The following is a 14,097-nucleotide window of genomic DNA, read 5'->3' on the forward strand; positions in this document are numbered from 1 at the left end:
GTCTGAAAGACGTTATCAGATCTTTCCTGCGAGGTTTTTTCCTTGCAGAACTGAAGAGTATCAAAGGGTGAATATTATCATTTCACGTGGACCCAGCCATTATGTTAATTCACCTGAAAGCTAGAAATATGCTTTCTATTCCGAAGATGTGTGGAGGATGGAGAGCTTGAACAGAGGAGTCCAGGAGTCCAGCACATTAACCAGCTCTGTGTGGGCACGTAGCCTAATAAAATAAATACTGTGTGGGCTTCCCTGGTGGCTCAGTGGTTGAGAGTCCGCCTGCCGATGCAGGGGACCCGGGTTCCTGCCCCGGTCCGGGAAGATCCCACATGCCGTGGAGCGGCTGGACCCGTGAGCCATGGCCGCTGAGCCTGCGCGTCTGGAGCCTGTGCTCCACAACCGGAGAGGCCGCAAGAGTGAGAGGCCCGCGTACCGCAAAATAAATAAATAAATAAATACTTTCTGGGCAGCATATAAAGTGTATAAGTAAGCAGCAATTATATCGAGTACCCAGCATGATTCAGAAGCTCTGGATTATTGCTGGTAGAAATGTCTGCATAATTTTAACTTCCTGACCTTAGCAACAGCTTCATACCAAGGATAGCCATGGAGATGCTCCATAGCGATGGAGCCATGAGTCAAGCACCTTCAACGTGGTTCTGCATTCTCTGTTTTTTCTGTGTCTCATGGAAAACCCAATGGCTAGAATTCAGCATATTGTAACATTTTGACAGTGTCCCAACTAGGGATCCACTGATGATGAGCTCACTGAAAGCCTGGAGGAAGAACTGCAGCATTAATCATGCTCAGGAGGAAGGCAGGAGCAGTGTGCATGCACCTCTGGGAGAGATGGTCCAGAGGTGTTCCTAGGGAGGGTGGAACCACTGCATCTTTCAAACCAGAAAGCGATTAGTGACTAAAGCAAGGTGAGCAGTAGGTGCCCTGAAGTACGTACTGCCACAGGTCACCGGAGGGCAACACACACAGGGGTGCCAGGAACAGTTCTCAGGACTGAAGGAATTCTTTGAAAGCATAAAAGCCACAACTACCAGAAACTGCCCCTCTGAACGGCTCAAAGGAGTCAGGTGGACATGCCGAGACAGGTTGGAGACGGGCCTGGGTTCAGGAGCTGGGAGGAAGAACACCTGACATTTCTTTAAAGTCTCCTCTTTTAAATGAAAACCGTATTCCAAATCTGTAGTCAAACCCATAATATATCCAAGTTCATACTGAAAAGATTTTAAATTACTTTCAAATTTAATATCTCAGTTTCTCTTCCCCTTCCTAATTCCCCTCCTCCTCTGCAGTGCCATCTCCAGAAAGTATGGAATACACACGTTTGTTTCTCTATAGCTGACACCACTAGTAGCAGAGCTGGGAGGTAGAGCAAGGAGGTCAGTAATCTGAATTGCCTAAGTTAACAAGAACAACAAAAAAAGGTGTCCTAGGGCTGCTCGAATTCTACCAATCTTTCTTTTCTTCTATAAAAAGCAACCATTAGTGAGCTCCTTTGTTATCTAACCTAAAAAAGAAAATGCCCTGTGATTTTGACCCACTTGTAGGAAGATACTCAGTTTTTAGGCTGTTTTTTGTTTTGTTTGATTTTCGAATGAGCTGAAGAAGGAGACTTCAGAGGGCCTGGACCCCCAGACTAGATAGGATACGTACTTCTTATCATCAGCTCTCCAATGTATGAGGCTAAAGCCCAGTGCACAGACCCACGATATCAGATGCACCAACTGCTTCCCATTTAAAATCACTCTTCTCCAAAGGATGAAACCATGACTGCATTAATCAGGGTGCATCTTTTCTCCATAGCAAAAGGCCAGCACTACCTCTCCAGCCCCACTTTTATCATTTCTCCTGACCTGCAGCTGCCTCCAGGGCTCTTTCTTAAACATGAGCTTATCCCTTATTATGGTAGTCGTTTGCAGTCCCAGAATGTTTGCAGTCCTTAGCATTTGTGAATAACTCGGAAACAGCATGAGACTTTGATCCATCTGTCCTTGGATGACACTGGGTCACCTTCTTTGGAAGATTGCATAGGATTTCAGTGCATCTGTGTCCAGCCACAGGAGGAAAAGTGTCTATAAATGAAACCCCTTAGATTTCAAACCAACACAGTTATTTGCCCACTCATTCCTTTGTCTTCACAGCACAGTTTCATTGAATACCCTGTGTATTCCAGGCCTGACTGCTGGAGTCCAAGCACATAGAGATGAATAAAATATAGTCTGTGCTCTCAAGAATTTACAAAATCTCCTGTTAGAAAATTGTGTCTCACAAGAAGGCCAAAAGGAGACTTGCAGGTTAAGTTCCTATAGTCTACCTAGGGAATGAGTGAACCTGTTGGCTGGAAGCTGGTTAAGTGACCCAGAGTTGAATGTGATATTGGAAAGGTCTTGAAGAAGTGTGGAGATCCAAAAAGATAGGGGAGGAGTGTTGTCAACATCATGGCAGAATAAGACATCCCTTATGTTTGTCCCCAACAATAATTTGTAATCTATCCTTGGAGAAAAGTGCCTTTGTAGGAGCTGTGGGACCCAGCACCATATAGGATCCAGAAGGAGTCTCGTCCACCCATGTGTTGGACAGTAGGCATACAGACCTTGATCCTGGCTGTGGACCCTGCAGTGACATGTAATCCAGCTTCAGCAGCTCTTGGCCACGGAGCCCCCTGGAAAACAGTCTTAGCCAGTGACCCATGGAAGAGAGAGACTTTGCAGAATTCCAGGTTTTCAGAGGAGAAGTTCTAGCACACCATTGGAGAAAAAAACATGAGTTTGGACAAGCTGAAGTGGGTAAGAGACACAGTCTGACTCTGTCCACACCACCCCTCCCCCAAGACGGCACAGCTTAAGTCCAAGAGAGATGTTCTCACTCTATGACTTCTCCTGTGAGCACCCGGCTTCCCAGCTGTGCAGGATGCTACCAAGCTGGGAGAGGAGCAGATAGGACTCTCAGAGGGCTTTAAGAGAACACAGATGCTACTAACTGCATTACTGCCTTTGCCAAGAAGCCCACCCACAAGCCGCTGGGAACACTTCACCCACAGATCTCCCCAGCTGGCTCACGGGCACCCTCATTGTTCCACATGCCTCATGCACACCCCTACCCTGTGGCCAGCTCCCTGTGCATATTCCCTCCCGATGGCAGCATCGAGAGGGAGCTTGGACCAACGGCTAGTGGCCATGCACAGAAAGCTGACTGAAATCTGAGGGCCAGAGAGAGACCACAAACTTGAGCTTTAGTGAGTTTTGTTTGGGAAAACAAAAGGAAGACTGTCAGCAGTCAGCCTGGTGCATTGTAGGATGGAGAGGAGGCATACAAGCTTAGAATTCTGTCATAAGAGGGAGCAAGAAAGGTGGAGAGATGTATCCACAGAAGATCCCGAAAGCCTCAGAAGCACTAGCAGGGCTGGAGGAAGATATTTATGCCCTGAAGACAGTTAGTAAAGGGTGCAGGAAGTGAGTGCTACTTCACATACGAAGACAGCAATGCAAAACTTTACGGAACATGAAATCAAGGAAGAAAGGAACAAAGGAACTAAAAAACAGCTAGAAAACAATTCATTATTAAGCCCTTACCTATCAATTTTACTCTAAGTGTAAATGGATTGAATTGTCCATTTAAAAGGCATAGAGTGGCTATACAGATAAAAAAACAAGATCCAACTATATGCTGCCTACAAGGAACTCACCTCAGCTTTAAGGACACACATAGGATCAAAGTAAAGGAATAGAAAAAGATATTCCATGCAAGTGGAAACAAAAAGAGAGTAAGGGTAGCTATACTTATATCCGATAAATACACTTTCATCCAAAAACAGTAACAAAAAACAAAGAAAGTCATTATGTATTGACAAAGGGGTCAATTCATCTAGAAGATATAAAAATCATAAATATATATGCATCCAACATCAGAACACCTAAATAAATTAAGCAAATGCTAGTAGATATGATAGGAGAAATAGATGACAATGGAATAATAGTAGAGAACATCAATACATCACATTCAACAATAGATCATCCAGACAGAAAGCCAAATAGGAAACATTGGACTTGAACTAAACTGTTAGGTCAAATGAACCTAATAGACATATTTGGAACACTCCATCTAACAGCAACAGAATACATTCTTCACAAGCACACATGGAACATTCCAGAATAGATCATATGTTAGGTCATAAAACATGTCTTAGCAAAATTAAGGTTGAAATTATACCATGTATCTTTTCCAATCACAATGGTATGAAACTAGAAATCAGTAACAGTAGGAAAACTGGGAATTTCACAAATATATAGAAATTAAACCACGTACTCCTAAACAATCAATGGTCAAAGAAGAATACAAAAGGAAAAACAAAATATAACTTGAAACAAATGAAAATGGAAACACAAGGTACCAGAACCTATAGTATGCTGCAAAAGCAGTTTTTAAAGGGAAGTTTATAATTACAAATGCCTACATTAAGAAAAAGAAAGATCTCAAATAAAAACCCTAACATTACACCTCAGAGAAATAGAAAAAGAAGAACAAACTAAGCCCAAAGTTAGAAGAAGGAAGGAAATAACAAAGATCAGAGCAGAAATTAATGAAATACAAACTAAGAAGACAATAGAAAAGATCAGTGAAGCTACGAGCTGCTTTTTGAAAAGATAAACAAAATAAACAAACCTTTAGGTAGACTAGCCATAGGGAAAAAAGAGAGAGGACTGGAATAAATAAAATTAGAAATGAAATAGAAGACATTGCAGTTGATACTACCCAAATTCAAAGGACCATAAGAGACTACTATGAAAATTATACACCAACAAATTGGACTACAGAGAAGAAATGGATAACTTCTTGGAAATATACAACCTACCAAGACTGAATGATGAAGAAATAGAAAGTCCTAACAGACCAATAATGAGGAAGGAGATTGAATCAGTAATCAAAATCTCCAACAAAGAGAAGCTCAGGACCATATGATTTCACTAGTGAATTCTACCAAACATTTAAAGAAAAATTAATCCCAATATTTCTCAAACTTTTCCCAAAATTGAAGAGGAGGAAACACTTCCAAACTCACTTTATGAGGCCAGCATTACCCTGATATCAAAGCCTGATAGGGACACTAAAAGAAAAAAACAACAAATAACAACAACAAAAAAAAAACACAGACTAATATTCCTGATAAATACAGATGCAAAAATTCTGAACAAAATATTAGCAAGCCAACTTGAACAGCATATTAAAATGATCATGCACAATGATCAAACGGGATCTATCCCTGAGATACAAGGATGGTTCAACACATGCGAACTAATAAGTGTGATACACCACATTAATAGAATGAAAGATAAAAATCATATGATCTCTTATCTCAATAAATGCAGGAAAAGCATTTGATGAAATACATCTTCTCATGATAAAAACTTTCAACAAATTGGGTATAGAAGGAACACACCTCAGCATGATAAAGTTGCCATATAACAAGTGCATAGCTAATATCATACTCAATAATAAAAGGCTGAAAGCTTTTCCTCTAAAATCAAGACAAGAAAAGGGTGCCTCTCTTGCCACTTTTATTCAACATAGTACTGGAAGTCTTACCCAGAGAAATCAGGCAAGCAAAAGAAATGAAAGGCATACAATTAGAAGGAAGATGAAAACTTGTCTTTGTTTGCAGATGATATGATCTTATACATAGAGAACCCTAAAGGCTCCACCAAAAAAAAATTGCTAGAACTAATCAAAAAATTCAATTAAGTCACAGCATACAGAATCAACATACAGAAATCAGTTGTGTTTCTATACACTAACAATGAATTATCTGATAAAGAAATAAAGAAAACAATCCCATTCACAATGGCATCAAAAACAAGAAAATATTTAGGAATAAATTACACCAAGCAGGTGAAAGATCTGTACACTGAAAACCATAAGACTTTGATGAAAGTAACTGAAGAAGACACAAGAAAATGGAAAGAAATCCCATGTTCATGGATCAGAAGAATATTGTTAAAATGTTCATACTACCTAAAGCCATCTATAGATTCAATGCAATTCCCATCAAAATTCCATTAGCAGTTTTCACAGAAATAGAACAAACAATTCTAAAATTTGTATAGAACCACAAAAGACCCTGAATAACCAAAGTAATCCTGAGAAAGAAGCATAAAGCTGGGGGCATCACACTCCTGATTTCAAACTACACTGCAAAGCTACAGTAATTAAAACCATATGGTACTGGCAAAAAAAAATTGACACATAGACAAGTGGAACAGGATACAGAGCCCAGATAACCCCTTGCATATGTGGTAAACTAATATTTGACAAGGGAGCCAATGATACTCAATAAGTAAAGGATAGTCTCTTCAATAAATGGTATTGGGAAAATTAAATACCACATGCAGAAGAATGAGATTGGACCCCTATCTTACACCACTAACAAACATTAATTTGAAATGGATAAGAGACCTGAAACCTTCAAACTCCTAGAAAAAAAACATAGGGGAAAAAACTCCTTGACATTGATCTTAGCAATGATTTTTTTGGATATGTCACCAAAAGCACAAACAACAAAAGCAAAAATAAGTGAGTGGAACTACATCAAGCTAAAAAACTTCTGAATGGCAAGAGAAACCATCAACGAAATGAAAAAGCAACCTACAGAATGGGAGAAACTACTTGCCAATAATATATCTGATAATGGGCTAATATCCAAAATACATAAAGAACTCATACAACTCAACATAAAAAAAATAATCAATTTAAAAGTAGGCAGAGGAACTGAATAGACATTTTCCAAAGAAGACATACAAATGGTCAACAGGACCTGAAAAAATGTTCAATATTATTAATAATTGGGGAAGTGTGTATCAAGACCACAGTAAAATGTTGCACACTCCGTAGAATGGCTATTATCAAAAAGACAAGAGATGACAAGTTTTGGCAAGGTTGTGGAGAAAAAGGAATAACGGGATATTATTTTCTCAACCATGAGAAAAAAGGAAATCCTGCCACTTGCAACAACATGAATGGACCCTGAGGGCATCATGCTGAGTGAAATAAGCCAGCCAGAGACAGACAAATACTGTATGATGTCACTTATATGTGAAATCTAAGAAAGCTGAACTCACAGAAACAGAGAGTAGAACGGTGGTTACCCAGGGCTGGGGAAAGGTGGGAGAAGTGGGGAGATGTTGGTCAAAAGGCACAAGCTTCCTGTTATAAGATGAATACGTTCTGGTGATCTAAGGTACAGCGTGGTGACTAGAGCTAACAATACGGTATTACATGCTTGAAAGTTGCTAAAAGAGTAGATCTCAAATGTTCTCACCACAAAAAGGAGATGGTAATTATGTGAGGTGATGAGGATGTTAGCTAATGCTATAGTGATAATCATTTCCCAACATATAAGTGTATCAAATCAGCACATTGTACACCTTAAACTTATACAGTTTATATGTCAATTATGTCTAAATAGAACTGGAAAGAAAATAACTGAAAAATATGTCAAAAGACACAAACTGTCTGCAGAGGTCATTCCCACCCCTGACTCAGTTGGTCAAGAAAACTTATTAATGGTGCATCTCCAATCATCGGAAAGGAATGGTGTATTTTTTAAATGACTGAGCTGTTTTAGAACTCTCCTGTCTGACAACAGCTCTGGTGGCCATTGCAAACAACCGGGTCAGCCATCAGAAAATAAGTTTGTTTGGATGGCTGCTGAGTCTGAGCAGTGGAATACAGGAATTTTGGCTGAGCTGTCATCCTCACACTTCATCACCAGCCAGCATCACCTGGCCAGGACCCAGCCACTGCACTGGTGACCTGGAGGAGAGGAGAGCTTGGAAGCAGAGGTCAGCAGGATGCTGTATGCCACTCAACTGAAAGGCCAGGAGGAAATATCAGGAAAGTGGTACTAACACGTGCATCTCAGCAATCCCTTGCCCTTTCTCCAGCCAGACTTAGAGAAAGATTTCCTGACAGGGCAGTTGGCTGTCTTTATTGTTCCCTTTGCATTTTAACCCCAGCGTTTCCTTTCTGGGGTATTTTTGTTTTATTCGGACTGAGTCGTCTTCTGACGTTGTAGTTGAGGTCTTGGTCCTGTGCTGAGCAAGGTACAGCAGATTCATCTTGCAGCAGCATCAAGTTGGCCAAAACTTGAGCTTTTTGCATCGCTTGACATTGAAGATGCCTGAGGATTCAGAGGTTCCTTGTCGGCAAAGCCAGGCGTTTCCTAACTTACTCACGGGGACAGCCAGAAGTAAACAGATTTCATCAGCGGCAGAGCAACAGGGTCTCACGTTAAGAGGGAGGGAAGTAGCCATTGTCTCTTTGTGGGACTTTTCTTTATGAAACGTGGGCCTCAGGGGGTCAGGGTCCCAGAGGTCAGACTACTTTTGATCCCAGTGAATGACCTGGGAAGATCTGATTTTACTCAGTTCGTATATTGTTACCAACACAATGGAAACTAGGTTTCTTGAGGTACTTTTCTTCTTAGTAAATAGAGGCTTATGTCACCTAGAAAATAGAATGTTTTGAAATGTAATTATGTTTGTGTATACATGCCTGGACTGCATCCTCTCCTGAAAGCAATGAAAATGTCATTTTTATGTCACGGAGCTGTTAACCTTTAGGTTAGAGACTGGTTCACCAAGCAATTCCATATCCTTTGCCCAATTTGTTAGGTTTCTTTGTTCTCTTGGACTCTGGAAACTTGAGGGCCAGAATGATTGCTCCATTAACAGCCTCAGGGTGAGGGTCAGCTGTAAATGAGTGTGTGGCTACAGGCACATTTGGGTGTCTGTGTTTCCAGAACCCATTTTTAAGTATTAAAAAATAGCCTATCTGGTCACATTTTGGCTAAAATTGTCAAGTTAAAAATCATAGTTAGAAACCTTCTCAGTTATATTAGCTCTGTCTTCTGTACTTCATAACAGAGTGATAGCACAGCCCTAACATGTGAAAGTCCAAAGTGGATTTCATCCCTAAAACTTAAAGGGAAGGGAGAGAGAGAGAGAGACCTCAGACTAAGTTGCTGTCAGTTTTATATAATGGCTGATACAATTGTTAATGTGTCAGTTGTGTCACTTAAAAGAAGACATGCTGAGGTCCTAAGCCCCAGTAGCTGAGAATGTGACCTTATTTGGAAATAGGGTCATTGCACATGTAATTAGTTCAGATCAAGTCCTGCTGGAGTGGGGTGGGCCCTGATCCAATATGACTGGTGTCCTTGTAAGAAGATGGCCATGTGGAGACAGAGACACGTGGGGGGGAGGGGAGCGGGCACCACGTGATGATGAAGACAGACATTGGAGTGATACAGTGGCCAGCCGACCACCAAAGCCAGGACGGGGCAAGGAAGGATTTCTCTGCAGGTTTCAGAGGGAGCACAGCCCTGCCGGCACCTTGATTTCAGACTTCTGGCCTCCAGAACTATGAGCTGATAAATTTCTCTTGTTTTAAGCCACCCAGTTTGTGGCACTTTGTTTCAGCAGTCCTGGGAGTTAGGAGTTTGGAATTAGCAGATACAAACTACTGTATATAAAATAAACAACAAGGTCCTACTATATAGCAAAGTATCTTGTGTAACATATAATGGAAAAGATTGAGAAAAAATATATATATACGTATAACTGAATCATTTTACTGTGCACCTGAAACCAACACAGCATTGCAAATCAACCACACTTCAAAAAAAAAAAAAAAAGTCCTGGGAAACTGATATGATCAACACAACTGACTAGACTCCGCCAGAAGACATCTTGGAATTTTATTCTCTCTGTCCCGATGTCCCCCCCATACCACCCACTCCTTTTCCTCCCAGCCTCTCTTGCATACACACAAAGAGCAAGGAACCCAGGAATGGATCTGTGGATGGAGAAATTCATCCTTCAAGCTTCAGGAGCCCACCAGCCATGGCCTGTGAGGGGCCCACGTGGGAGAGATGGACTCCAATTGGAATCAGCCGTTCTTTGGGGCTGGATGAATAAAAGAAGTTTTTGAGAAATCTAAATGAAAGTGAAGACAGCAGGTTACAGTTCTCCCTAGTTGACAGAGAACGTCAGAAGGACAAAAGGCATCTGTGGACTGGTACCCAAGTCTATCCTACAGGCTGTGTTGTGCGTCATTATTTCTGAGGTCCGTTTAGTTCTGTACTTTGCAGTGCACTGCCCGGTCCAGCAATGAGAGCCGTTCCTAGTCTTGCTTCCCCCAAGTCCCCACCTCCACCCACCACTATTCCTCACTAAGGCTCAAGAACTGGCAGATAGGTAGAGGTCATTTCCACCCCTAACCTATGTTTAAATGTGTTAGCGTGAGGAGTCCCAGAAAAGTATTTTTCCCTCTACGTTGCTTGCATGTATTTTCTGTGTGATTATCTGAAAACTCAGCCAGCACCTGAACTGCATAAAGAGGGTCTTACCTCCCACTCTCCATTAGGGAGAGGGACGGGAGATGGCTTTGTATATTTGGGGCATCTGGTCCCTTACCTGGGGATGCACGTGGGACCTGAGTTCTGATTGGTTGCATTGATGAAGCTACTGTAAGATCCTGACCTTGGAGTTAACATTTTACTCTCAGTTTACATTTATAGGGTGATGGGTAAAAGGGAGGGATGTCATAGCAGTTTTCTAGGACTCCTGGAATGGTAAAGTAATAGGATGTTCACGAAACAACATGAAAATTAAAAACAGCCTGCACCAGCTTCTTACGCGCTGTTGTCTATGTTGTACCACTTTTTTTTTTTTTTTTTTTTTTTTTAGCTATGCCGTGCAGCTTGTGAGATCTTAGTTCCCCAACCAAGGATCGAACCCGGGCCCTGGCAGGGAAGGCTCGGAGTCTTAACCACTGGACTGCCAGAGAATTCCCTGTACCAGTTTTATTAACTGGTCAATATCCTGTCAGTGTAGTCAGTATGGGGGGAAATGAGTTTAAAAGTCACTGGGGACTCCCCCCGGAGGTCCAGTGGTTAAGACTCCGTGCTTCCACTGCAGGGGGCATGGGTTTGATCCCTAGTCGGGGAACTAAGATCCTACATGCCGCACATGGTGCGGCCAAAAAAAGTCCCTAAAAGTCAACTGGAGTTTGCACTGCTTATAAACATCTGCTCCCTGCAGTGACTTCAACTGTGCTATTAGACACAGCTGCCATGGGCTCAAAAAGGAACTTCATTTCTTAAAATCACTACTGAGACAGGAAAGTGACACTTGTCAGCTCACTTCATTCCCAGAGAGAAACTGGTAACCTCCTTATGGCTGTTGAGCTCAGATTTTTTCCAGCCACAGTTGGCTTGGTAGGAGGAAAGAGCCCTGAGTACAAGCATAGCCTTTCTGGAGAGTTCTCTGAGGTCCTAAGCCCTTCAGCCACTGGGACTGGAGATTCTCTCTGCTCATTTCCGCAGGAATCTGCCCTTCTTTTGCACATGGATCTGTCATTCTGTTAATGAAATCCACCAACCTGCATTTTCTTATCTTTTTCTCTACCTTCCTCGCTCCATCCTCTTGTTTATCACTGTGCAGTTAATACGAAAAATCATGAGTACCATCTATGAAGCGCTTCCTGTATGTCAGGCTCTATGCCAGGTACATAAGTATTTGACCTAGTGACCAAGACAGCCAGTAAGATGGGCACTGGCACCCCCTTTGGCTGATGGGGACAGTGAGGTTTGGAGGGGCTTATCCTAGGCCCCAAGCTCACTAGAGCAGGGGAGTCATGATTCCAACCAGGGTTACTTACTCCAAAGCCCAGCTGCGCTCTTTAGTTCTTTATCCATTTCTCTTATTATCTCCTCAGTCCTCGAACCTTCTATGGAGAAACAGGAAAATCTCAAAGCATATTCAACTCCCAAGCAGAAACTGATGACTTGATATTTATACTTGATTAAATACAAGCTATGCTGCTTATGTGACATGGCAGCCAAGCATAATCAACTTCTCAAGTCTCATTTACAGTTATAGGTGTGAAATAATCATTTGTCAGCTCTGCAGGATTACCCTGGGGAATCAAGTCTATTTCTCCTTGTATGCTGTACAAGAACCAAAATCAGAACCTTTAAGTTGACACGTAAAATTGACCACCACACCTGCCAACTAGGATGTGTGGGTGGTCATTGCCTAGAAGGTCATGGTGAGGATGCAGGGCCCAGCCAGCACAGCGAGAGCTTGGTGGGGCAGTGGGCCAAGGGTTTCCATCTGTCTTATGTCTTTGTGATACAAAACCCCATGAAAGGAGGAGTAAGGAGGGCCTGCCAGAAAGTTATATGAAAGTATATTATTCATATGTCAGAGTAGCTTATAGAAATAAAGTTCCCTACTTCATTTTTATATCTCCCGTGATTATTAATTTCTAGCATACTGTCTCATTCTGCAAATAATTACTAAAAAATACAAGTCATATATCCAGTTATCCATATTGATCCCAGAAATATAAAGAAAATATTATTAATATTCTGCTATTCATTTTATATTCGCTAGAGTTTGGTATAAAGTAAGAAATCTATATTCATTTGGAAGATTTTTTTCTTTTACAGAGCTCTTGAAATAAGGATTATTTTGCTTTCTTTTGATGCAATCTGGGCTTGCAAATATATTTGAAGTGTGTGTGTGTGTGTGTGTGTGTGTGTGTGTGTGTGTTTGGTTGGTGTAGAATGTAGACAAGCACTAGAGATTCTGAAATTTGTTCATGCACGAATTCTACGTCCTGTATGTATGTTGTTTTGGTATATTGTTTTCATCTGTTTGTTTGTTTTTTAATAGACCAGGCATTTGGAAAGACCTAAAGACCATGGGCTCAGTGTCTCTCTTTATATTTTTCATCACACTGCTTGTTCTGGGCAGACAGGTAAGAAGTCTGTTACTTCTGTAACTTCTCTAAAGTGCTGTATTAATAATACTTTGCTGACGTGCATTGCCATTGCTTTCATGCAAACAAATGTTGAAGCATCAGAATCATCTTATCACTTAAGAGAAAAGTAGGTAGCACAGGTGTGTATGCTTGGCTATAGACACAAGAAAAAGGCCTCTCATTTTTTTCTTTTTTCCCTAAGAGGCAAATTTTGTGAACAGTAGAAGTGTGAATCAATGAATTTCCTGTTAAGTCTCAAAATAAATGTGTAGGTTTCTGTAAGCCTACAATGTATTCCCTCAATAGCTGACACTAATTGGAAAAAAAAGTCCCCTTGCCTGGGGTTTTCATCTGCATTTCAAAACATATAGCTTCTTTTTCTTTTAAGTGGGCATTAAATATCCCTGCTGTCACTTGCAATTATCCCTAGAAATATGGTCCCTTGTTCAAAAATTTTATTTTGTGATGCAAATGAAACATCCTCCTCGGGCTGTGCCCGCTTCTGGCCTCCCCGTGGAGCCTGTAGGTGCAGGACTTTTAAGGGCAATATTCTTTCTCTGCCTGCAAACAAGGACAATCACCCAAAGACTAAAGACTCATCCCACACCAGGTAGCTCTGCCTCAACCAAAGTTTGTTTTAAGTTCTTTGATGGATAGCAGGAAACAAAGAAGTGATTTATGTGGAGATAACCAGGGAAGAGACAATGCCAATTAAATTATATACACATCTCTAAACAGTTATCTGAGAGGCAAACTATCAGCTGGGGAGTTTGGGTCTGCCTTCCCTTTCTCACCAGGAGGAAGCTGCTAATAATTGCACAGTCAGAGCAGAGACCAGATCTGTGACAGTCAGTCCAGCACCCGGGAATGCCATCCATCCTCTTCCATCTTCCTGGGGAAGTGCAAGGGGCATCCTTCCCTGGAGCTCACAGTGCAGCTCTCACCAATCTCCCTAGAGCTACGCTGTGGTCCTGATGCAGAGCTCAGAACACCCCGGTCCCCCCATCACCCTCCCCACCTCTGTCCCCGGCACATGCTAGGTTCTGCATTCTTAGGCAGTTTCTCCTACTAGAATGATCACTCAGATTGCTTCACAGCAATATATTTTAATTACCTAGAATCAAATTGAATTCTCCCAACTTTTTTTATTGATCACTGAGATAATATACAGGCAATACCACTACACAAATGTTGTCGAATCCCTGCTCACTGATCAGTTACTCCCTAAATGATTTAAATAAATTATCAAAAGTATGCAGT

General features: G+C 41.5%; 1 protein-coding gene across 1 annotated transcript in view; it reads left to right on the top strand.

Annotated features, from left to right (window-relative positions):
* Positions 1-14,097, top strand: part of ADCY2 (adenylate cyclase 2) — a 434,114-nt gene that overhangs the window by 384,273 nt on the left and 35,744 nt on the right. Inside the window, exon 19 of the mRNA XM_060146855.1 lies at positions 12,750-12,834. Coding sequence (XP_060002838.1) covers positions 12,750-12,834 — 85 coding nt within the window. The remainder of the gene's footprint in view (positions 1-12,749; positions 12,835-14,097) is intronic.

This window comes from Lagenorhynchus albirostris, chromosome 3 (genome assembly GCF_949774975.1).
Source record: "Lagenorhynchus albirostris chromosome 3, mLagAlb1.1, whole genome shotgun sequence".
NCBI classification, from domain to species: Eukaryota; Metazoa; Chordata; class Mammalia; order Artiodactyla; family Delphinidae; genus Lagenorhynchus; species Lagenorhynchus albirostris.